At 34.6% G+C, this 26406-nt stretch overlaps 2 protein-coding genes across 2 annotated transcripts; both read left to right on the forward strand.

Annotated features, from left to right (window-relative positions):
• Window positions 1-4595: 4595 nt before the first annotated feature.
• LOC136229035 (uncharacterized) lies at window positions 4596-15346 on the forward strand. The gene is made up of 12 exons (XM_066017573.1): window positions 4596-4916; window positions 6254-6400; window positions 6580-6694; window positions 8104-8198; window positions 8338-8441; window positions 9335-9372; window positions 9745-9980; window positions 10947-11040; window positions 11145-11335; window positions 12007-12226; window positions 12931-13098; window positions 14904-15346. The coding sequence occupies exons 1-12, from the start codon at window positions 4704-4706 to the stop codon at window positions 15059-15061; spliced, it is 1779 nt and encodes a 592-aa protein (XP_065873645.1). The 5' UTR covers window positions 4596-4703; the 3' UTR covers window positions 15062-15346.
• A 3265-nt stretch (window positions 15347-18611) lies between these two features.
• Window positions 18612-26137, forward strand: LOC136230558 (uncharacterized). The gene is made up of 8 exons (XM_066019664.1): window positions 18612-18698; window positions 20135-20215; window positions 21539-21725; window positions 22869-23023; window positions 23274-23417; window positions 23531-23634; window positions 23731-23884; window positions 25793-26137. The coding sequence occupies exons 2-8, from the start codon at window positions 20144-20146 to the stop codon at window positions 25874-25876; spliced, it is 900 nt and encodes a 299-aa protein (XP_065875736.1). The 5' UTR covers window positions 18612-18698; window positions 20135-20143; the 3' UTR covers window positions 25877-26137.
• The last annotated feature ends 269 nt before the right edge of the window (window positions 26138-26406 follow it).

Below are 26406 nucleotides of genomic sequence, written 5' to 3' on the forward strand. Positions count from 1 at the left end.
TTCTAATTTAAATATTTAAAATTATACATTCTTACATTTTTTTTTATGAAAAAACATTGTAATTTTTTTTTTATAAATTTGAATTTAATTGAAGTTAATATTGATTTGGCATATTCACAATTAAATACATATATACATACACTTGGATTTACCGAATATAAAATAAAATTATGATTTTTTTATATATAAATTTTGGTTTGGTTTTGGATAAATGGATATTTGTTACATAATAACCGAACCGATAATCGATTATCAAATTTCGTCTAAATTAAAACGAACCGAACTAGAGAGTAAAAATAACCGAATCAAATTAAGGTTTTGATTTGGTAATCGGTTACCGATTATTTTGATCACTCTTAATAGAGATTTTCATGGAATGAAAGTGTCCCTATCCTGTTTGTATTGAAATACTTTTTTCTATCCTCGCTACGGATTTTTGTTACTATCAAAATTGGAAAAGTTAATATGTAACTTGTTGAAAAAAAAGTTTAATTGACTTACTAAACTTCAAAATATCTCGATAACTTCCTCAATTGATATAAAAATATCTAAATAACTTCTTAATTTGTATAAAATGTAATCAATTAATCATTAATCACTCAGTTCTAGGGGCAGAGCCAGTCCAAGGCTTCGGGGGTTCTAGCCCCCCGACCGACCGTCGGCTCCATCATTGAATAGTGGTGTTTCGGTAGTTTGCAGCCCCCCTAATTTTTGTTTATAATGGTGTATTTGTAGTATGATTGCAATACTTTAAGATAGTTGAGTTGGTTAGGTTACAATTTTTAATATAAAAGATCATGAGTTGAAATACCATGAAGCTATTTTTTTTAACCTTTTTAAACTAATTTCTTTTTCAATCAATTTTTTTTTAACTTTTGAGACTCAAAAACTTAATTTTATGAAAATTATAAGAAATTCATAATTAACAATAAAAAAGTTTAAGAAATTAGCGTTAGATTTATAAAACATTAAAGATATCTACTCCTTTTAAGCTGAGCAATTTTAATCTTTTAGCATTTAACACATCAAAATGATGAAGTTTTAGTGTGTTCGAGGCCAACAAAAATTTCCAGCCCTAACAGACTGAACTTTAGAAGCTAACTCTGACAGTAACCACAAGGCTAAAATTAGCCCCCAAACGTAAATTCATAGCTCCGCCACTACTTGGTTCCGAAGAAGTAAGTTACATATGGAAGGTGTGCTATACGCGTCTTGAAAAAGTAAAACGATGAAGGTCAGAGTATGTGGTTCTAATATTAGAGAAGGAAGAGTTTATAAGTTAAGCAAGTAAGTGCTTCATTTTTGATATATTTAAGTCTATTCTGTAAATTATGTAATAACATTTTAAGACGCATGCAACACACACCTTCCGTATGCATCTTAGTTTTTTTTACAACCGATTGATTAATTGATTATATTTTAAACAAGTTGAGGGGTTGTCGGAATATTTTAACCAAGTTGAGGGGGCTATTAACACACTTTTAAAGTTTCGGGGCAATCAAGCTTTCTCGACAAATTCAAAAGACATGATGTATTAAACCTATAATAATAAAATTTTAAACTTTTTTTTCCTATTCTTATTTATAGAGGTATTTAAATAATAAAATTTTAGTAGAGCTGGCAAAAGTATACACGACCTGATTACACAACACGAAATCGATACATAATTTTAGTATTTGGATTTAGTTTAGTAGGTAATGTATCATTTTTGGATAGACACGAAATTGACAAGAAATTTTTTGGATTGAGTTAGGGTTGACATGCTAACATGAAATGTCACGAATATTTAAAATTATTATTATATTCTCTCGTGATGTTACAGGTCACATTTATTAATAAAGATAATAAAATTACAATTATTACTTCTAAACACGAAGTCTCTTATATTGTTATAAACACATTAGATGACTCCCTAACGTGATATTAACGGATTTTTGGATGATTACTGTTAACATGTTAATCCAACAATAATATAGAATATTTAAAAATTGTACCATATCATTCTAGATTAATTCTCTATTGATATACGTACATAGTAAAAATTACATGTGATATGAAAACACGACACAAAATCGACACTAACCCGATTAGGTTAACACGATATTAACACAAAAGTTTTTGGATTGGGTTATGATTGACTCATTTTGACACAAGTCCAGTAATTGCCAGCTCTAATTTAAATGTAGTAAGGATTGAAATCTCAAAAATCAAAATATCTCAGCAGAAAATAATATATATAACTATGTTGTAATCGAGTTGAGCTGAATTTTGATCTACTTATACTTGACTTGTTAGAAAATTGATAAGCTTGAGCTCAATATCCTGTTTATGAGCTGTTAATTTAGTTGTGTACGAGCTTTGCTTTACGAGCAGCTCGTTGATTCTATTCATAAACTTTAATTATGTTAATTTTTTTGACAGGAAAGATTAATTCATTAATTGGTAATTAAAGCATTACAAACGAAAAGAGGTGGCTCATTTATCCACACCCCACGATCAGTGCTAGAAACTGCCGCCTGAGCAAGAGCATGGGCTATAAAATTCGCTGATCTATGAACAAAACAGGTATAGAAGAAGATGCTATATCCTGTAATAAGGATTTGCAGTCGTCGATAATCAAATCTAAAACCGAATTGCCGTTAGTTTCCCGCTTAAGGGCATACACTAACAATTGTGAATCCGACTCCAACACAACACCAGTCCATCCCTTTGTCTTCAACTAGCTCAGTGCCTCGCGGAAGGAGAGGGCTTCGACGAGGAACGAATCAAGCTGGCAGCGTAACAACCCGTTTCCAGCCGCAGCAAATGACCCCGAGCTATCCCGACAGATGAGCGGGATTTTCATCGGGCGATCCATGAGGAAGGAACCAATCAAGCTCGATGTTTTTAGTTTGGGTTGTGTCGTGGCGTCGTCTGGCTGGAGGATGAGACCCGTGGCGGATTCCTCTTCCAAGGTAATGTAGGCACTCATATCAATCAAGGATTCCATTGTTTCAGTGAAGATGAGGGTGAGGTTGGGGAAGAGTTTGGGCGGCGGCGGCTGGGGCCCGGCAAAAACGAGAGAGTCTAAAATTCTTAGGTTTTAAACAACATCTTAATTATGTTAATTTAAAGTTTCTCTAATACAAAACTAAATCGTTTCGAAACCTATAAAATAAAAGTTTACATAAAATTATACAGTTTTATATTTCCCTATTTATAAAAATACTTTAGGGAAAAAAATCGAATAAGTTTGCTTATGAGCGTGTTCATAAATAGGGGTGAGCAAAATAACCGATAACCAATTATTAAACCGATAATCGAACCGAAATTTTAGTTTGGTTCAGATATTTTAACATTCTGGTTCGATTCGGTTTTAATTTTGGCTTAATCTGGTAATCAGTTATCGGTACAGTTACTGAAAAAATATATCGGTATAACCAATAACCGAACTGAACTTATTATATAAATATAAAAAATATAATTTTATTTTTACATATATAAATAACTTATAAAATATAAAATCCAACCCCTAAAAAATATACTTTTATCTTTACATATATAAATTTTGGTTTATTAGTCTATAATTTCTTCAATTGTAACTTTTATATAAGAGCATTATTTGAAAACCAATTAAATAAAAATATACAAAATTTAATATTATCAGTTTTCAGTTAAATAAAATTCGGTTACCAATCTTATTCGGTTCGGTTATGAAAATAGCACAAACTTCGGTTCGGTTAGTAATCGAACCGAACCGATACTCACCCCTATTATAAACATCATAATCGAATTTGTTCATAAGTTTATTTATGAACCTATGATTGAGTTTTTCCCAAGTTTTCGAATTGAGTTTTATTATGCCAAACTCGATTCATTTATAAATCGAACCAAAACTTTTGAGTTGAGTTTTATGCTAAATTCAATTCATTTATAAATCGAACCGAACCGAACTGAACCGGCGGGTATGGCCGCACATAACTAACCGGAAAACCGAAAAACCGATTTCTGAAACTGAACCAAAAAATAGGCTAACCGTAACCGGTGGACTAGTTTACGATTTTTCATTTCAAAAACCGATGGTTAACCGAAACTGAAAAATAAACCGATTATGTATCGATACACATAAAACTAATATAAATATATGTAAAAATTTAATTATCAATATATAAATATACATATTTATATTGAATATTTTTAAGTTAAAAATATTAAAATAACTTAAAATTTATTTGTTTTGGTGATTTTGTTAATTAAATTTGAAGTTCAATAATTTTATCTAATATTTAAATAATTATATATTTAGTTTAAAGTGAATAATTATAGATTTAAAGTGATATTTGCTACGAAAAGTCACTAATGGTTAACCGATCGAAATATAGGTTAATCGATCAAAATAATAAATTAACCGAAATATGGTTAACCGAATTAAATGGACTGATTAATGGTTTTATTAATGGACTGGTTAACCGACCACCCTACCCGCGGGTCTTAAAGAAAGATTCCCAAAGTTCCATGTCTATGAAGTTTCTTTCCCCTCCTCATCTCTGATATTTTTCCAAATATAATATTTTAAAAAAGAAAGATTTTTTTTTATTATTTTCCTACTTTGATTACAACTACAGTTACCACTTGCTTTCAAACTCCATCCCAAACCCAATCTACGCCTCTTTTTTCCTTCCTTCCCTCATAGAGGCACCGCGCATCTACAGGGAGAGGAAGATATGGCGCCTCCGGCTGCAGCAGATGGAGCTGGTGGCGGAGAAGTAGCACCAGGAGGACAGCCGCAAAGACAGCAAGGAGGAATAGGGCAAAGTATCACTGGAATAATTAGGATTGCTGTCTTCTGGTACTTCGTTTCCAAATTCTTCACTCCTAAGAAAGTTTCCGATCCTTCTGTGCTAATCTCCAATATTTTCCAGAAGGGAGATACTCTGGTATTCTATTCTGGACATTGTAGATTTGAATTTTTTTTTGCTGGATCGGAATACTCTCTCTGTGAACTTTAATTAAATTAATATCAGAGCTTGATCGGTGTTATTAGTTTAGGGTTTATTTACTGATTTCTGATTCTGTCTCGATTATGCTTTATGGATTGAAGTTTCTGGATTGGAGAATAAAATTATGTGGGGAGTTGAGAACTAATGTGGAACTTAGGCTTGTAATCAAGCCGAGCTCTGCTCTGCTCCTCAGAAAATTGACGAGCTGATTGAACCAGCTTTGCTCGCCAGCAGTTAGTTAATTCAGTTCATGAACATTATAATCAAGTCTGCCAGCTTTCGAGAAGCTTGGCGGATGAGCCAAACACCGAGCCGCTCATGAGTGGCTCATCTCATTTACAACCCTAGTGGAACTAACCAAATAAATGCTAAAGAAGGTTCCTTCTTTCTGCTATCTTGTTCATGTAAATTGTTGATCTAGAAAGTTTGAAGCAGCTGCATTAGATGTGTTGTACATCATATGAACAAGCAGTTCATTCCCATTAATTCATGGAAACTCAATTTTTTAGTTGGCAGTCAGCTTAGTTTCTCTTTAGTGACACTCAGAGTAGGATTGAGAATATCTGGTGTATTGATGACTTGGTGGTGCAAAATTTGAGGATAAATAGAAGCCTAATTGCAGAAACATCACTGTGGATTCCAGACATCGTTTCAATATTACGAAAAGGTTTCATAAAATATGGTGCAAGTAGGTTGCTTAATTTTCTCTTCCCAATATATTTGAACAAACACCTGTTAGCATATATGATGAAGAGCCTCAGATGAAATAGAAATAGAAATGCCACAAAGATAGAGCTACAGTTTATTTGAAATTGGCTAGAAGTACAGAATGACCCTTAAACTTGCCCGTTTAATTAGTCCTTGACCTGCCTGTTTGACCAATTTAATCCAACTCTTGAGTTGACTCGCCCAAACTAAGTATTTTTCAAGCTTTTATTTAGGATTATTTAGACCAAAAAAGTTGATCTAGGTCAACTGTTGAAGGGCCAATTATACCTTTATCCATTAGAAATTTATTTTTCACAATGTTAGAGTCAAATAAAGTCTTTCAGTATCCCTTTCCTTATTGTATTATATCCATAGTTGTTAAAGGTGTGCCTCAGGCTCAAGGTAGTGAGCCTTGATTGCACAAAGCGAGGCACTGTTTAAAAGGCTCTCGCCTTGTGCGCCTCACCTGGGCCTCGGAGCCTGAATCAAGGGGTGCCTCGGTATATACTGTTTTCACTAGGGTTTTTCCTACTACGTCTTTTAATTGAAGCTGTATCTGCATGCAGGATATGTGGGTTTATCTTTCTGAGCAGGAAAAGTTCAAGGACTTCAATAATGAAGGTGCACTTGTTTGGCACGAATCTAATATTCCTTATGCTGTCTGGAGACCTGAGAGTACCAGGACTCTTTCATTGAAGTACTACCCATCTGAGGTACTAATTTTTCCTAGTGACTTTAACTTCAAATATGTTGTTAGGTTACATGATCCTTTACAGTTTGATATTAAATATTTGGGGGCTTTTGAATAATTTGAATGTTCGTTCTATTACCGTCCTCCTGCGTTTTTCTATTTAATGCTTACTACAGATGACTGAAATATTTCCTCTTGCAGAGTGTGAAGCACAATGGCACTGTTTATGCTCATGTTTACTTTGCCCGATCTGGGTATCCTCCAGATCCAAATGATCCAGAATATCAACCTCTTTTTGCATTTGGAAGGACACACCGTAAGATTTTGTTGTTGACCTTATGAAAATTATCTATATATTGGAGAGCATATTGATACAGTTCATCAACGGTGCATAATTTTTCCGTACTTAGGATTCTTTTTCAAGAGATAACCTTTAAAGAAAATAGTGGAAAAAGTAGTTTTGATGTGTTGTTGACTTGTTATAGGGAGTCGGTTATGGCTGTTGTTAGGATTGTCGGTCTTTAGATAGCGCATCTTTCGTAGTTCCTGCTTTATATTCAAAGTAAATTTCGAGAACTAAAACATCTATAGAGAGAATTTTGCCTTAAATATTTTGGTTTGTAGAGGAAGGTTCAGATCAAAGGTTTGAACCTTTATATAGGAGTTCTCCTTGGTAATAGTGATGGAGCTCCATTTGAAGATATTTTGGGGGGAGATACAAAATGAATCATGGACGTTTTTCTAAAATTAGTAGACTTTCTAATCAAGTTGGGTTATGGAAGCTTACTGAAATTTTTTGGGTAGATGTTATTGTCTTGTTGGTGCTGGGATATGACTGTTCTTTTTATATGTGGAACGATGCATGATTGGGTTTCCCTATCAAAATTTATCTCCAGGTTTGTAGCATTCAATTTATGAGCAAATAAATAGGATTTAGGTGACAATCAAATGGACCAGAACTTGTTTCTCGGAGGCATGTCTAATATTGGAAGATGGATGTTTTCTTGAACATGATGAAATCCCTTTTCGAATCTCAGTGAAAAACAGAGATGCTGAGATGATTATGGAAATTAACAGAAAACAGGATTTTTATGTGAAAATTTGTTATTGAATAGCTAGTCAAGAAGGTTTGAGATTAAAATACGGTCAATTGGAAGGGATGGAGGTTGGGAATGCCATCAGAAGCATTTTATTAAGAGCCTCTTGGGAAAGAATCCTAGTGATTGTAATGTGATGAATGAAGAGAGAAATTCATTTTTCAAAATGAAGAAATTTTTGTTGATTCGAACCGTGGTGACTTGTTGAGAACTTTGATATTTAGTTTTCATTATTCTTAGTATCGAATTTGGTTGTTGGGGAATGCATGGATGGATATGGATTATTGGATGCATAGGTAGCATGTTATTCCCTGGGCTGTTTTACTTGGACATTTTATCATTTTTTTCTTTTCAACATTGTTGCAATAAGTGTAAAGAGGAGTTGATGCGTAGTTCAAGATATTAACTTATAGGTCTAGTCATCTAGTTCTCTCGTAAATTTGTGGTTTGTTTTTATGTTGGGTCTTACATTTTCTCACACTTTACAAATGAGTGTCATTTCTTTTCTATCCAAGTATAAATTTTTTTGCTCATCATATATATTTATGTCCTCAAATATGTATATTTGTAAGTTTATATTTTGATATTCTGAAAATTAATATTAGCCCTACCCTGTGATTGATTTCAGCTATTGTGATATACATGCCCAAATCAAGAGCAGACAAAAGGAGGAGTCTATTAGGGAGCTCAAAAGACTCCGGGGAAGGCGAAGTGATCGCTCAGGTTTTTTATTTGTGAAATTAAGCACAGATTAATTTAATATGATAACGTTGTTTCTTAGCAGCTTTTATTTTATTTCATTTATCCTTATTATAATCCATATATCCTTACGTTTGCTAATTTTGTTCATTGCTTGCTTTAGGTGGTTGATGATAGTGACCTTGATTCTAAAGACGATGGCCCTGTGGAATGGATTTCATATTGGAAACCAAATGTTACTATTAATCTGGTTGATGATTTCACAAGGTATGTATGTACTCTCAATATAAAGATTTGGTGAAATTTTATGGACATCAAGTTAAATGTACAAACTTGATGCTCATTTTGTTATCAAATATGTTTCTAGCATGTACAAACGAACTGTTAAAAATGTACCTCAAGGAAAAATTAAATAAAGTGAAGCATGCTTATTTTTTGGTAAAAATCTCTAGTTCCCTTGAGCTTCTCTCACTTGTATATTTGAAGCCAGATTTTTTTTTTTTTTTTTTTTTTTTTTTTTTTTTGTGGATGGATGAATTCCTATTACGTTGGTGTTGAGAATGAATGGTCTCTTGAAGATATTCATCTGGGGTTACCAAATATCTATTGCGTGCTCAATTTGGAGTCGAAATATCTTTCTTTTCCCCCTTCTTAAATGAGAGGATTACTACCATGCTTTAAATTTGGGTTCTATCTCTAACGAGGTCACACCGATTATAATTCCGGTGTACTGCAAAGCAGCAAACAATAGGTGGAATCTTTATAAAAGCATGTTAAAGCGTTAGAAAATATTGTTACTTAACGGAACTAGAAAACAAAAGAATGCATTCTTTGACATGCCAGGTTGCTACGAGCCTGTGGCTCTTAAACTATTTTTTAGCTTATCATGATTTATGATGCTTCAGAGAGGAGACAAATAATAAATTCAAGTCTAAGTTGTACGAGATTTTTCTTGAAAACAATGAAAATATAAAAGCATGTTTCTCTCTCTCTCTCTCTCTCTCTCTTTATTTGATGATGGCATATTACTGTTATTATATTCATTGTGAATAACTATTTACATGGATTTACATTTCTCTGTCAACCATTGTTTTACATTTCCAATTGTAAACTCGCTAATTCTTTTTTCTCTCTCTTTCCTCATCTCTATCTTTATGCAGATACCCGCATAATGCTGTACCACCAAATGTTGCTCCATGTATCCTTAAAAGCCAGGTTGCACAAGCTTGTATTTTTTTTTTTGTATGTGTGCTCATTTGTGACACTTTGGAGGACTTTTCATTCCCGAGTAAAAGCTTTGTGAATCTCATAATCATATAACTAGACATGTGCTGAAATAACAGATATATGACTTGGAACTCAACTGTCCGACTGAGTAACTGCTTCCATTCATCTTTAGTTTTCATGGTATTAGAAATTAGAATGTTTCATCATCTAGAGGACAAAAAACAAAGAACTTAACAGTTAATTTTGGACTAATATGTGAAATGCTGCTCTTTGTCCTTGAGCTTGTTATATGTGAATATTACTGTCCTCTTCAGCTTTGAATTTCTTGACTATAGATTTGCAGTCTTGAACGTGGAACCCAGTTCAGGAAACTACTACCCTACTGTATTCTTCAATGAGTTCTGGTTGCTTAGAGATAAGCTGATTGCACTCAACGAGACGGTGACAGAGGTGCCACTTCATTTGGAGGTGGCCCCTATAAGCATGACAAAATGGCAACTCTTCATGCAGATTGATCAATCATTCCAGATTCATCGTAGTTATGGAAGCATGATTGAAGGCGAGGCTGATGAACTCAAGGTTAGTAGAAAATTTGAAGCTGGTTCGCTTGTCATAATATGAAGTTATGACCATAATTTTATTGCATTATTGGGTTCTATTTCTCCTTAACGGGTGGTTTAAAATATTTTATATGTTCACTTTGAACACTTTGAAGTGTGACAGATTAGTTAGAGACATCCATATGGCAATTAGAAGTTCATAACTAATTAACTACTCCATTGCTATGTTCAAGGTATTATATAGACAACGAGAAGAGGCTGTAACTGTAACTCATTTGCTGTGTCTTGGATATTGTCTTACTAATCGACTTAGATTCCTTGGCAATCAGTTATTACTCCTTAAAATTATGACTACCAATGTTCTTGCACAAGGCAAGACCTTTTATATGGGGTTTTTCTTTAAGCGTTATTGAAGGAGTTATATACCTTTTAGGAAATTTATAATAGAACAGAAAACTCATTAATGTGTTATCATGTGAAATATGAATTTGACTAGCTGCTTATCCAAATGTAAACATCTAAATTTTGGATCCATTTTGATTTTGGAAAGTGGTAACTGTTACTATAATTGTTATGAGCATGCCGGATCACAAGTACTCATCAAGTGATATGTAAAGATGAGTTGAATGTAATTCAAATCAGCATAAGCAGGGTGGATTTTCATCCATGAATTTTGGATTGGAGCTGTAATTTTCAGCTCAGTGTTCTGTTGATGCATGTTATATCGGGGTTGCCTGCATGCGTCAATCACAAAATATATAGAGATGTTTGCTTTCAGAAACAAAAGTCCTTTGACTTTTTGGATTCTTTCGTGTTAGAATTTATTGTTTACTAGTTCATATTCTTGTACCATGTTCTACTTAATACTGCATTTGATTGAGTGAGTTAATTTTATTGTTTGCTGGACTAACTCGCCGCTCATGGGAACAAGTCGAATTGTTATGTTCCGTATTCACCATATTCTGATAATTCCATTATTTTCCAGAGGGTCTTCTTGGAAGGAAATCCCTACCTCTTGGGGATTACAATGGTTGTTTCATTGCTTCATTCAGTGTTTGACTTCTTGGCATTCAAGAATGGTGAATCATGATTCTTCTTTCTGTTTAACTACTGCCTCGAGATTCGTGAACTTGGATGATTTCTATGGAAGATATTATCTATTAAACCATCTATTTACCTGCAGATATCCAATTTTGGAACAAAAACAAGTCTATGGAAGGGCTGTCTGCAAAGTCTGTTGTTGTGAGCTTCATTAGTCAGCTCATTGTCTTCCTTTATCTGCTCGACAATGACACTTCCTGGATGATACTTGCAAGTTCTGGAGTTGGCTGCTGCATTGAGTTTTGGAAAATAGGGAAAGCAATGCACATAGAGGTATTTTATTTAATACAAAATGAAAGTAAATTCTCAAATTTCTGCATACCCGTGGCTTATGGCTATCATATATTAAACTAGCTATAATTATATTCAGGATGAAAAGATTAACTAACCACATTCTTAGCTAGTCTAGAATGAGGCATGTTTTGAAGGATGGTGACGTACATTTACAAGCAAATTAGAAAAAGATTTCTCATTTATGCAGAAGATTTATGTTCCTAAAACCAAAATACCGATATTAAGATTGGTGAATATGCTTCATATGATTTTTCGTGGCTTTTTTAACTGTTAGTTCAGTTAAGGGATGGAAATTGCGAGTTAGGAAGAAAAGTAACCAAAGCCTATGGAATTGTTTCTTTCCACTTTTTGTTGACTAGAGAGGCAAGTTCCACATCAAGCTTGCCTTCGAATTCTAATCTCCTGATTAAATGGACAAAAAGGCCACAATTTCATCTTTTATGGCAACATATGTATCCCAAGTCTGTAATGAGAAAACCCGCAAAATATTCATGTGATATTGATGTCAATTTCTGATTTATATAGATGTTGTTCTATAAAATATGTATATCTCTATCAATCTCCATTCATAGTATTTGTATTAGGACCATAAGCCGTTGAATTTTGAGATTCCATGATTTGTGAATTTGGTGATGGTTTTTGTCTTCCAGATTGATAGAAGTGGAAAGATACCCAGGCTGAGATTTAGAGATCGCGATTCATATTCAGGGAATAAGACAAAGGAATATGATGACCTTGCAATGAAGTATTTGTCTTATGTGCTGTTCCTCCTTGTTGGATGCTCCTCTGTGTACTCACTTAAGTATGAGCGCCACAGGAGTTGGTATTCTTGGATTCTCTCATCACTTACAAGCTGTGTCTACATGTTCGGTAAGCCATGATGAGTGCCTTCTGTCATTTTCAGTATGCCGATTAGGCTGTAAATTAGCCAAGCTGCTCATGAGCGGCTCGACAAAAGCTTGAGCGTGTTCGGCTCGATTTATAAACGAGCCGAGCTTGAGCGCAGCGAAACTCGGCTCAAAAGCTCGCAAGCAGGCTCGTTTATAGCTTCATGTACAAGCTCGGTTATAATGTTCATGAACACGCTCGTGAGCAAGCTTGGTTGAATTATTTTTTTAACTATAGTATTTCTATAAAAGGGTAAATGTAGAACAATGTAGTTTTGTAGGTTTCCAAACTATGTAGTTTTGTGTTAAAAGAAATTTCAAATGGACATAATTATTGAGTTTTAGTTCATAAACAAAATTAATGAGCTGCTCGTGAACAAGCTCGCGAGCAGCTCACGAATAGAATTGAGTTCGAGCTCGAGCTCAAGCTCGTCAATTTTTTAATGGGCCGAACATGAGCAGATAAAAGCTCGGCTTGAAGGATCCTGATGCATGTCTTTAACACCTTGTCATAATCATAATCAGTAGAACTGTATGTATTTCGTTTAAATATATCTAATTTACTTGGTAGAACTTTATTTTTCATTGTAACGGGTCTTTTCTCTTGCTTTAGAGTGGCTCGATGTTCTTTGAGGTCCTTCATTTTGGGGTGAAATGTTGATGATTTTATATTGCTTTGGCTCGCAGGTTTTATCATGATGTGTCCCCAGTTGTTCATAAATTATAAGTTGAAGTCTGTGGCTCATCTACCATGGAGGCAGATGACATATAAATTCCTGAACACCATTATCGACGATCTTTTTGCATTTGTTATAAAAATGCCAATATTACATCGACTTTCAGTCTTCCGAGATGGTAAGATGTCTACATTTTCTTTCCCTGCATTAACAGTGATGATATCTTAATCTGGATGTGTTTGCAAGTGAGTCACAGTGACATGTATGTGCACCATACTCCGCATAGTTTGATTAAATTAGAAACTCACCTACAAGTTGGGAACTGAAGAAAAGTCTTTATAGTTGGACCTTTATTTGGTTTAGGGTTAGGGCTGTAAATGAGCCGAGCAGCTCGGCTTTCGGCTTGATAAAAGGTCGACTGTGTTCGACTCGATTTAAAAACGAGCCGAGCTTGAGCATGGCGGATTTCGGCTCGAAAGCTTGTGACCAGGCTCGGTTGTAGGTTCATGAACAAGCCCAATATTATTGTTCATAAACAACCTCGATTATAATGTTCATTAACAAGCTCGCTTATAATATTCATGAACATTCTCGTGAGCAAGTTTGGTTCGTTTATTTTTATAATTATAGTATTTCTATAAAGGAGGAAATATAAAATATCGTAGTATTGTGTAAACTTTAGTTTTTAGGTAGTTTTGTGTTAAAAGAAATGTCAAATGAACAATAATTAATGAGTATGCTTAATAAGCTATTTGCGATCGAAGGTCATGAACAGAATTAACGAGCTGCTCGCAAGGAACGCTCGTGACCAAGCTCATGGGCAGCTCACGAACATGATGTTGAGCTCGAGCTCGAGCTCGTCAATTTTCTAACTAGCCGAGCATGAGCAGGCCAAAGCTTGGCTCGGCTTGGCTCGGCTCGGCTCGATTACAACCCTATTTAGGGTATCTCACTCGTTGAAACATTGCAATGCAGTGTGTTAGAAAAATGTGAAGTTTGGCTCCTATTCCTCCTTCGTTATATCGTCTTATTGACCTCCGAAACCATTAAAAGGAAGCAGTTCATTTAACTTGCATTGTACTTGTATATTTAACCTGACAAAACCATTTTCCTTCTCTACTTCATGTCTGTACTGGTTCTGGAAACAGCATAATGTGTTAACTGTTATACGGTTCCAAAACTGAGTGTGCTTGTGATTGTACCCTCATATCATCAACTGTACAGTACCTACTATTAGCTCACGCACGCTGGCTTCGAACAATCCAGCTTGTTAGGATAGGATGTTCGCATACTTGTTTCCGTGTTTGTGCTTGGAATCCTGTTCTACAATTAATATTTAGTAGCTCACGCACCTTGGCTTAGAATGATCCAGCTTGGTAGGATAGCATGTTTGCATACGTGTTTCTGTGCTTGTGCTCGGAATCCTGTTGTGCAATTAATATCAGTTTAGAATACTTCGGGATACTTTTCAGAGTTAATTAGGTACAATTTAGGGGTTTTTTATATATCAGTTTAGAATACTTCGTCAATTCATATATCTATAATCCGTCCCGGAGGGGTTTATCGTGGTTAAACCTCGATATACATATATCCCGCACTATGGGCCCACCCAAAGTGTCCGCCGGGATTCCACCCGAACGGAGACATCCGCCAACCCCTGGGCCAGTTGTCGGGACTGGTTTAAGTGATCCACCCTAGTCCACTAGGGACTAGGAGTGTCAGGCATATCCACGTTGTACCCGTGTCTCATATTTTTTAAAAATGCCTTTTGCCGTACATGTACCTGTACCCGTATCAGTGCTTCATAGGATTGTACCCTCGTATCGTCAACTGTACGGTACCTACTATTAGCGCGCACCCTGGCTTCGAACGATCCAGCTTGTTACGATAGGATGTTCACATAATTATTTCCGGAATCCTGCTCTGCAATTTAGGATGTTCCATTTTGTTGCTATCTTGATATGTTGTGCTTGCTTTTTGCAGATCTTATATTCTTGATATACATATACCAAAGATGGATTTATCCAGTCGACAGACGTCGTGTAAATGAGTTCGGTTTTGGTGGCGAGGATGACCAGACGATCCAGACTACCGGTTCAGATGTAGTTGCCGAAAAAGCTGAAGAAAAGAAAACTAACTGAAGTGGGTTTTAGCTCGGATATTTAGAACCGGTATTTCGGAACATCACTGTAAAATTCATTTAGGAAAAGTTTGTGTTTTTGTTTGATTATTTGCTTTAGAATGAATGATATTTAAGTAAAACATTTTGGTTGAATAGGCCATTTTTGTTGCTTAGTAAGGTTTGCTTGATTGATAGATTATTCAGTATAAGAAAAGAAGTTGGAGGAGCCATGGCTACAAGCTTTGGAGACAGTTTTGTTCACTTTAGATTACTTGAAGCTAATTTTTTTATAACTTTGCATTCACATTGTTGGTATTTTTTAGACCTGCCATTTATTGTGTTGTTTCAGTTTTGGGTTCGTGTTAAAAAGAGTAAACCCAAATCCAATCCCAAAAACTTGTGTCACAATCGTATTAACTTGTTCAGGTTAGTGTCGGTTTCGTGTCGTGTTTTTGGGTTACATGTAATTTTATTACGTTTATATATGGGGGTAAATTTTGTTTCGTGTCAGATTTGGGTTCGTGTTAAAAAAAGTAAACCCAAATCCAATCCCAAAATTTTTTGTGTCACAATCGTGTTAACTTGTTCGGGTTAGTGTTGGTATCGTGTCGTGTTTTTGGGTTACATGTAATTTTGTTACGTTTATATATGGGTAAATTTCATATGTGGTGTACAACGTTTATCCCATTGCATACTTTGGTATATAACTTTCATTTTGTTACACGAAAATGTACCATCTTATAGGTGACTTTCCACTATGGTGTACAACAGCTAAAAATGACCGGTTAACTCGAAATCAACGTGCCACATCATCATTTTTCATCCACTAATTAACTAATTAGTAAAAGTGGGATTCACAAATTATATTAAAAAAATTAATTTTATCCTTCCTCTTTTACCCCTATCCTTCCATCTCTTCATCTTCTTTCCTTTATTTATCTCTCTTCAAATTTCTCTCTCTAACTTCTCTTTCTTTCTTCAAAGGATAGCTTGATGAATAGCCCTCGAAGCATATCCAATAAATGTGTTTGCTGCATCTACACTCAATCCGATTACAACCTTCTATCGTCTCAATTGTGTCTGAATCCTTTCACAAAGGAATCCATCGAACGGCTCTTGCACATTGTTCGATATCATGCCTGCTTTTGGAGGGTGGTTGTTGTTGGGAAACCCAAAATCTCATCAATCGTACCAATCTCACCAATCATTCAATAAAAGTCAAGTCTTTTCCTGCTTCTTGAAACCGTCATATACGGTTTCGTTGCCAGCACCACAACATGTTTACAATTTATAAATGGTCTGACCCACTCTTACAAATTGCATTTATCAAATTAACTATCCCAAAAACACATAAAGTGATATCTGATTCACTCTTACAAGTTGCATTTGTCATTCTTGTTAATTACTAAATAAGAAATTTGGCATATTATTATATCTCACGGACCATTTTGAAATTTCAATTAAAAAGTTTAGGACTAATTTAATTGCTGAATAGTGATAGGGTAAAATTTTGGAATTGATATCAATAAATTCAATTTTCGTTTCTATGATATGCATAATTCAATCTAACTGAAACATTACACGTAATATCCGCAATTATGAGGAGCATGTTTTTGGTATTGTTTTCTAAGATAGAATCAACAGCAGCCTGGACGGACCGGAACTCGCCGAACCCACTAAGGTCAATGGTGTAACACGGTTACCAACGGGACTAACCCACCTGTGGTGGTGCTTGGTGGAGGTGTTAGAAGGCCTTGCTCCCATCTGGTGTTGTTCTTGCTGTTGTTTCAGATGCAAAACAATTGCACTGAATTCATGCATACTACATCATAGAAAAACTTGATTTAATCATGGAAGAAAAGATAATAAGCAAAATTCATGACAATGATCTAATGAAATAAGACTGTTGGATTTAGAATTTATCAATTGTTTAAAGTTTAGGGTTAAGGTGTAAAATACCCCTAACGTTTTGGGTCAGGAGCAATTTTACCCCCTAACGTCTAAAATGGTGCAACTTTACCCCTAACGTTTGTAGACAAGAACAATTTTACCCCTAACGTTGATAAATTAGGTCAATTTCAGAAATAATTCATCAAACTGTCTTCTCGATCATGAATCTTATCATCTACACTTCACATGTGCGTCATTTTATCAGTGTTGGGATGTGAAAAAAAAAATATACTGTCTTTTGTACGAATTAGACAAAAACATTCAAAAAATTCACCGAATTTATAAATATTAATCTCCAATTCTATTATTAAATTACAAAAAACATGAAATCCTTTTTTTAGAATCAATTTATATACAATTGGTGCAAAATAATGAATAAAAATATCTGTGTTTTATAATAGTGTCTGAAATTGACCCAAATTACCAACGTTAGTGGTAAAATTGCTCTTGACTATAAACGTTAGGGGTAAAATTGCACCATTTTAGATGTTAGGAGTAAAATTGCTCATGACCCAAAACGTTAGGGGTATTTTTGCACCTTAACCTTAAAATTTATAAATTAGGATATAAAAATTATTTTATTTATGATATATTTAAAAAATGGGTAAATTACATTCATGACTACTTAACTTTACTCATTTTAACATTGTGGCCACTAAACTTCAATTCTTAACGGTATGACCACTGAACTTTACACTTTTTAACACCGGTGGCCACTCAATTTTAATTAACTCGTCAAAATGACCGTTAACGACCTCAAAATGAAAATATTCAAGAATTAAAATTGTTCAGTACGACATTTACCATGAAACCACATTTTTTATTTTCCAAAATCACATTTTTGGAGCTCTCTCTCTAAAACACACTCTCTCTCCTAGCAAAACAACACCTAAATGACCTTAAAACGAAAATTTTCAAGAATTAAAGTTACTTAGAATATCATTACGCTTTGTATTTTTTATTTTTAGGCCGTCAACGGTCGTTTTGAGGAGTTGAGCAGCCACCGGTGTTAAAAAGTGTAAAATTTAGTGGTCATACTGTTAAGAATTGAAGTTCAATGACCATAATGTTAAATGGATAAAGTTCAGTGGCCATGGGTGTAATTTACCCTTTAAAAAAATAGTGATATATTAAGAATTAATTTTTATTATGATTTGCTTATCATTTTTTTTATTATGATTTAATTATAATTTTCACGTGAAAATTCAAATAAATATTTCAAAATATTCCCTAAATAAAATATATGGAAAAATTACACAGAAATTCATATTTCAAAAACTATTTACAATTATGTCAAGTTATAATTTTGAATTATGTCAAATTAGTAAAATCGGTACTTTTAATATATTTTAAGGATTGAAATTTATAAATTAGAAGTCTATAATATATTTTTTAGGGTTTATGATTTATAAATTGGAGTTTATAATTTTTAAATTATGATGTAGAATCATAATATATAGAAAATAATGACATATTATGAATTAAGTTTAATGATATGATTTAATTGTAATTTTATATTTAATTATGATATTTCTGTATTTGACCCATAAAATATTTGTCTAAACCAAGCCAAGCCTATCTAGGCCCAGCCCATAGTTGATTTACAGGCATTTATTAAGAAGGGAGAAAGTCGACCGATCCCAAAATCAATTCAACCAAACGGAGACGAAGAATCCGATTGCACGAAACGCAGATTTCAGAAGCAGGTGTGTTTCTCTTCGATCATAGATTACGTATTCGTCAATCGATGTAATTTCAAACCCTAGTTACTTAATTTTTGGGGAGACTTCATTGACCTTAATCTCAGTTTGCTTTGATAATAATGGCTTTGCTGGTAGTCTATCTAGATTAGGGGATTCTAAGTTAAACCTAAATAACTTTCTGAATCTTTATCTAGTAAACTGATAGGATTTTTGTTTTGGGTTTGTGTTCAATTTAAAGGAACCTCTGGAGCTATGTGGATATTTTAGATTAATTACCTAGTTTTTGTGCTTTTATAATTTCAAGGTAGCCTAATCTAGTTTCAAGTTTTAAAGATTAGAGATGGTTTACCTAACGCAGGTAATTTGCTCCTTAGGAGTGTGATGGGGGATAAAGAAACTTTTTTTTTTTTTTATCTTCTTTTCGAGTTTTTCTCTTGGAATCAGATAAAGGTTTTATCCGCTTATGGGTTCTAATTGATGTTTTCATATGAATTTCTGCTTTTGATTTGCTTGCTTGGATGAACTTGTGTGCAGTCTACATAAATTTTAGGGTAAAGTACAGAAAAAAAATCCTTGTGCTTTCAATTTTTGTCAAACATGTACCTGATGATTTTTTTTTTTTTTTTTGTCTAGAAGGAACTGTGGTTTTGTTTTACAAGGTTTTTCGCTTTACTAGAAACAAGGACATTAAAATTAAAAGAGTGTTGACAACCTCAAAATTGAAAAATTCAAAGACTTTATGATTTTCTAAGCAACTTTAATCCTTCAATTTTTTAATTTTGAGGTTATTTAGGTGTTGTTTGGTGAGTAGAGAGAATGAATGTTTAGATAGAGAAAGCTCTGAAAATGATGAATTTGAAAAGTAGAAAATTTGATTCTATAGTAAATTTGGTACTAAATAACTTTAATTCTTGGAATTTCCATTTTGTGGTCGTTAACATTCATTTTTAGTGTCAAACTAGAAGATCCTCGTTTTTAGCAAAATAAAAACCTCGGTTCCTGTTTGGACAAAAAAAAAAATCACACTTACACTAGTTTTTTTGGGACTTCACCCTAAATTTTAGGGATAAAAGTCTGATTTTTCCCCTATGGTTATTGGGGGAAGCTCAATTTCTCCTCATTGTATAAAACGACTCAATTTTGCACTCACGGTAGAAATCCTTGCCCAGTTTACCATTTTCCAAGAAATTCGATAGAATTTATGTAGAAAAGTGTAGCGTTTTCTATCATAATGTTAAATTTGACCTAAAGTTTCTACCATGAGGGCGAAATTGGACTATTTTACAATAATGTTGGGGGCAAATTTGACTTCTATCCCTAAATTGCACTCTCTTGAGATATCTTATTTGGATGTTTCTTGATTTCCTCATTCTTTTCACCTTCAGATAAGCATTTTAATTTGTTTTATGTTATTTGATTTTTCTTGTTATCCAATTTAGGTGGATTAAATGGAAAGCAAATGGTACAGCGGTAAGCAGGAAATAGATGCTCATGATAAAAGTCAACGAGATAGCGAACAAGTAAGGAATATCAGTTTCATTCCATGCATTTTTTTTCTCATATATATTTTGTTTGCGTTGCATCTGAACCGGCTTAGTTGGGAAAAGCGCTTTGTTTCCAACAAACAGAATTTTAAAAAATATGAGATACGGGTACGGCGGGGATACACCAAATTATATATATATATATATATAAAACCACTAATCACATACATAATCACTAATAAGTATGTTGCAAGGAAACGGAAACGGTCACCGGCAAACGTTGTTCGTATAAAAATATAGCTAGGAAACGGTAATGGAAATGGAGAAGAAACAGAAATGGAAACGGACACGAAACACCGTGCAACATAAAAAGAAACATTCTGTACTTCAAACTATTTAAACTACCAATTCTAACTATTCTAAGACATTTCATGATCTTCATGTACAAACATTTGATACTGATTAGCTTTTAGTTATTTACTTTTTTTTTTTGCAAATAAAATGGTGGGTGCAGACTGGTTTAGTTAATTATTTATGTTAGGGAATTATATTTAAATTTTTTTACATATATTAACCCCTAGATTGTAAAGTTATTTTAAAAAAACACCCTAAATTTTACCTAATTAACTCTGAAACATATCCCCTGCCTATCCCCATAATTAAAAGAAAAAGGAAAAAAGGGGATACTTGTTTTTCCGTATCCCACGTGGATCCCCACATATCCCGGGAGTATCCGATGCGCGCATGTCAGCTTCTTAGAAGTGTCGGCGCTTCATAGGTTTCCATATATTTGTATCTATACGTGCTGAATGAAGTTTGATGCATATCTATCTTGTCCTATGAAGCACCGATACCGGTATGAATACAGGCGCGGGATGCGTACGGGTATAACAAACGACATTTTAAAACAAATGTGAGATACGGGTACGGCGGTGATACCCCAAATTATATATATATAACCCTAAATAAGATTCATAAGTAAATTATAAATCATAGGTCACATTCATAAGTCAATTGTAATCATTTTATAATCTTCATTTACAAACATTTAATACTTATTAGCTTTTAGTTTTTTATTTATTTTTTTGCAAATGAAAAGGCAGCTAAAGGCTGGTTTAGTTAATTATTTATATTTAATTTTTTTTATATTAATCCTTATTTTTGTAAATTTATTTAAAAAAAATCCTAAATTTTACCTAATTAACTCTGAAATGTATCCCCACGTATCTCCATAATTAAACTAAAAAATAAAAAAAGGTATACTTGTTATTCCCAGGTCTTGTTATTCATTAGATGATTTATCCATGCTTCACTGTTTTGACTTGTAATGTTTGCTTTTTCTGTTCTGTTTGTCATCAGGATTCTCTTATTGAGGATTTGGTAGACGATTTTCGTTTGCCTATTAATCAAAAACCAACAGAAAATGTTGACCTGGATAATGTTGAACAAGCTTCATTGGACACAATGTTGACATCATCTAATATCGGGTTTAGGCTTCTTCAGAAAATGGGATGGAAAGGGAAAGGTCTTGGGAAGGATGAGCAAGGTATGTTCAGAACCCAAAAACTTACGACAATATTGCACGTCTTGTCATTTGAATCGGTGGAATGATCTTCTATGTCTGATTTTCTCTTAGGCCCCGTTTGTTTACTGGAAAATATTGTACAGGACAATATTTTCCTGATTTTCCGGTGTTTGTTTTCTTAGGAAAATAAGTCAACGGAAAATTTTAGGTTAGTCAACAGAAGATTATATGAAGAAACTATGGAATTTTTTTTACCGTTTTCAAAAGAGGAACATTTTCCTAAGCTTTTAGAACCCTACTCCATTCCTTCTTACCATTTTGAAAACAATAGCCACCCAACACTTCTTCCCATTTTCTGGTATTGTAGCCAAACCCCGAAAATTATTTATTTTCCAATAAATTTTCCCTTACCCAAGCAAAATATTTTCCGGCAAACAAATGGGACCTTAAACTGTTAGCTTTTTCTTGAACTCTTGTAAATGCTCTTAAAAGTTAACCTTACATCTCTATATTCAGCCAATCTTGCAGTAAATTTGGGTTTCTTGGTTCTTGTAACTTTTTTTGCTTTTATCCTTCATTGGATAAGTTTTTGCACATGACTGTATTTGTACCCTTCTATGCTCTATAAATGAGCCGAGCTGCTCATGAGTGGCTCGGCATTCTTGATCGTGTTCGGCTCGATTTATAAACAAGCCAAACTTGAAAAACTGTGAAACTCGGCTCGGAAGTTCGTGAGTAGGCTAAGTTATAGGTTCATGAACAAGCTCGATTATAACGTTCATGAACAGGCTCATGAGCAAGTTGGGTTCGATTATTTTTTAAATAATAGTAATTCTATAAAAGGGGAAATGCAAAACTACATAGTTATATCATTATATGTGAAACTTTAGTTTTGTTGGTTTCATAACTACATAGTTTATGAACATAATTAATGAGTTGTTCGTGGGCAAAGTACATGAACAGAATTAACGATCGGATAATTTTTTTAATGAACTTAACTCGTCCATTTTCTGCCAACTGAGCATGAGCAGGCCAGAGGTGGCTCGGCTCAATTACAACCATAGTTCTGTATATGATATCATAATTGAGTCTTTTTTTCCGAAACATCTTTTTTATTGTTGATCTTCTTCTGGTTTTCACAATCTTTTTTGTTTTTTTGCTCAGGAATAGTTGAGCCAATAAAATCGGGGATTCGAGATCCCAAGTTAGGGATAGGGAAACAAGAAGAAGATGATTTTTTCACTGCAGAAGAAAACATCCAAAGAAAAAAGCTTGAAATTGAGCTTGAGGAAACGGAGGAACATGCAAAGAAACGAGAGGTATGTCGCTACATTTGTAGAGATGGCCATAAATACTTTAACCAGTAGATACTATATTGAGGTTGATGTTTTACTTTTTCTGAAACCCGCATCTAATAGCAGAAGGCAGCATATTGCATATATGCATGTCTTTTGACGGGAATGGTATATCATAGGAGAACATCAACTTTGGAAGATCTTGAGAATTTCGTGCAGTTTTTATTACCTGGTGGCTTCTACTGCCTGCTTCGTGCACATTATGAAAATTCAGGTGTTAGCGGAACGTGAGCAGAAAATTCAAACGGAGGTGAAAGAGATAAGGAAGGTCTTCTATTGTGATCTCTGCAACAAGCAATACAAATTGGCCATGGAATTTGAAGTTCATCTGAGCTCATATGATCACAATCACAGAAAGGTACATGCACGAGTTATTTAATATGTTACTGAACTTTCTTTTCATTTTCAAAGTGGTGTTACGTTTTATGTTTTAATTCTCGGCTTTCTTTTGGTCTTTGATGATGTTTGCAGCGTTTTAAGGAGATGAGGGAGATGCAAGGCTCTAGCAGTCGTGATGATAGGCAAAAACGAGAATTACAACGACAAGAAAGAGAAATGGCTAAGTTTGCCCAGATGTAACAACTCGGACTTGGTTTTCTTGTTATATGTTAGCTTTTGATTTTTAGCATCTTTACGGCTTCTTTATCTCTTTGTTCTTTATGAATATCTAGGGCCGATGCTCGTAAACAACAACAACAACAACAACTGGAGGAACCTCAATCAACCCCGATTTCCAATTCTTTGAAAAGTGCCACTGCGCTCGCTGATCAGGAGCAGCGGAAGGCGTTGAAGTTTGGGTTTTCTTCCAAGGGTGCAACTTCTAAGGTACGGAAGGTTGAGAATTTAGTAGCATGAGATTTGTGCTTGAAACCATAGTTGTTAAAGCCGCAAGCGCACTAAGGTGCTAGGGGGTCCTGTAGCCCAGCAGCTTGCGCCCGATGAACATGAGGTGCAGAAAATGAAAAAAATAAAATAGATACAAAATCTAATTATCAATATTTGATAGTAATGTCACTAATATTCTATTAGTAGTTTAGGCATGAACTAAAAACTAGGGGTGACCATTTCTGACACGAAAACACGATTTTTGGAGACAACCTGACTGACACGACACGATTGACATGAAATTTATTTTTTTAGGTTTTATGTCAATATTATAACTATATAGAACAATATATATGATAACACGATTTGTATACGAAACATGAAATTGCCACCTCTACTAAACAAGACAAAACTACATGAAAACATAATATTAAACGTCAAAAACACCAAGTTAAGTGTTGACAATAGAGACTATGATACTAGAATTGCAACATACTTCTGCTCGTTTCTCGTGTCGCACTGATGAAGGAGCTCCTCTTCCCTGCCTTCTTATTAAGTCTCTTCTTGTTCTTTTTTACTTAGATCAACGGTTTAGATTTGAGTTTACTAAATAGGATAAGTGGTCGAGATTAATTTTTTTTTTGAGCAGTAAAAGATTTAAATCAAAACACAGAAGAGGCGTGCCTGCAAACCCCATCTGAGGTGCACAAGGCGAGAGCCTTTTAAACGAGCCTCATCTAGGACTTATTAGGTGCATGACCTTGAGCCTTGGTGAGGCGCACAAGGCGAGAGCCTTTTAAACGAGCCTAATCTAGGACTTATCAGGTGCAGGATCTTGAGCCTCGCCTGAGGCGCTCATTCAAAGCCGATCTGCGCACGCAAGGCGAGAGCCTTTTAAACAGAGCCTCGTCTAGGACTTATTAGGCGCATGACCTTGAGCCTCGCCTTAGGTGCACAAAGTGAGTCTTTTAAACGAGCCTCATCTAGGACTTAGTAGGTGCAGGACCTTGAGCCTCGCCTTCAAAGCCCATCTGAGGTGCACAAGACAAGAGCCTTGTCTAGGACTTATTAGGCACAGGACCTTGAGCCTCGCTTGAGGCGCGTCGTTACCAACTATGTCGGAAACTATTCAGTATGATTACCAAAGAAGTTGTTTTCATGGCATACACATATACAATAATATCATAAATAAAGTGTTGTTGAAGAGTTCAATGAATATTATAGCAGTAGCGTTCACATGGACCTTGAATGATAAAAAATTCACCGGCACATTAGAATCCTGACATAGTTGAAAATGTGTGTAAAATAGCTGCTAAGGATAGCAAAATTCAAAAGTTTATCATTTCTAAGGCATATGGCAATTTGAAGTAGCTTCTAATTTTCTTCTAGGAAAAACGCGTTCTTAAGCCCCTGATCAGTTCGATTTTGATTGATTAAGCCTCCGTTCAATAGATACATTAAGTCCTTGATCAATTAGTTTCGAACACATCCAGCAGCGAATACAAGACTGCTACGCTTGGGGGCCAATTGTTCACTTGGGTATATAAATTGTTTTTTCATGCTTATCTTGCACCCTCAACCCCAATCTTTCAGAGACGGGCCTGGAACTACCCCCAAGGTGGGTCGGGGCCCCTCCAGGCCCTCCTTATCTCTGCCCTTGAACACATCAAGCTTCTGATTTTTTAAATGAATACATGCCTTTGATCAATTTTCTTTTTTGAACACCTTAAGCTCTTTTGGGCGGCCTTTATGTATGTGCGACTCAAACTCCGTTTTAGCGCACACTAGCGCACATACATTGCCAACTTGATAATTTTTTTTTCCTAATATGTCATGTCAATCCTTAAGGTAACATTATAATCTTTATATGCTCCTGTTGATTTGTTCCTTTTTTCTCTGAATTTGTAGAAGTCATCCTGGTCTGGTACAAAGAAACCGAAAGTTGTTGCGGTTGCGTCGGTGTTCGGCAACGACAGTGAAGAAGAACAGTAAGCTTTTACCATGTGGCTGGATATCAGCATTGTACTGTAACTTATGAGATGGTCTTGTGCTATTTGGTTGGCAATTTGTATTTATGGTGGTTTGTGCTTGTATTTGTGAGAATCGCCATGGTGTAATCGGTACGGGGATGCGAAAACCTGTTAGAAATTTCCGAAGGTTAGAATTGTTGGGGTTAGAACTTTAGATCTTGTGCTTCTTAAACTTGATGTGATGATTGTTTTTATCAATGTTGAAAGTTCTATATTTATATTATTTACTACTGTTTTTAAATCTTGTTTGTACTTTTTCACGGTCCGGGTAAATAACAGGTAATTGATGATTGTTTCGATAGTCGAACCGAAATCTTGGTGCGGTTTGGTTTTTGTAATGGTTTAGTTTGGTAATCGATTATTGTTTCGGTTATTTTGTAAAAATTATCGGGTAAATTGAAATCGAATTGAAAGTTAAATATAAATGAAAAAGTCATAATTCTGTTTTTATATTGAAAAAACCTAAAATAAATAAAGCCAATATATAACTTA

The sequence above is a fragment of the Euphorbia lathyris genome, chromosome 5 (assembly GCF_963576675.1).
Source record: "Euphorbia lathyris chromosome 5, ddEupLath1.1, whole genome shotgun sequence".
Taxonomy (NCBI): Eukaryota; Viridiplantae; Streptophyta; class Magnoliopsida; order Malpighiales; family Euphorbiaceae; genus Euphorbia; species Euphorbia lathyris.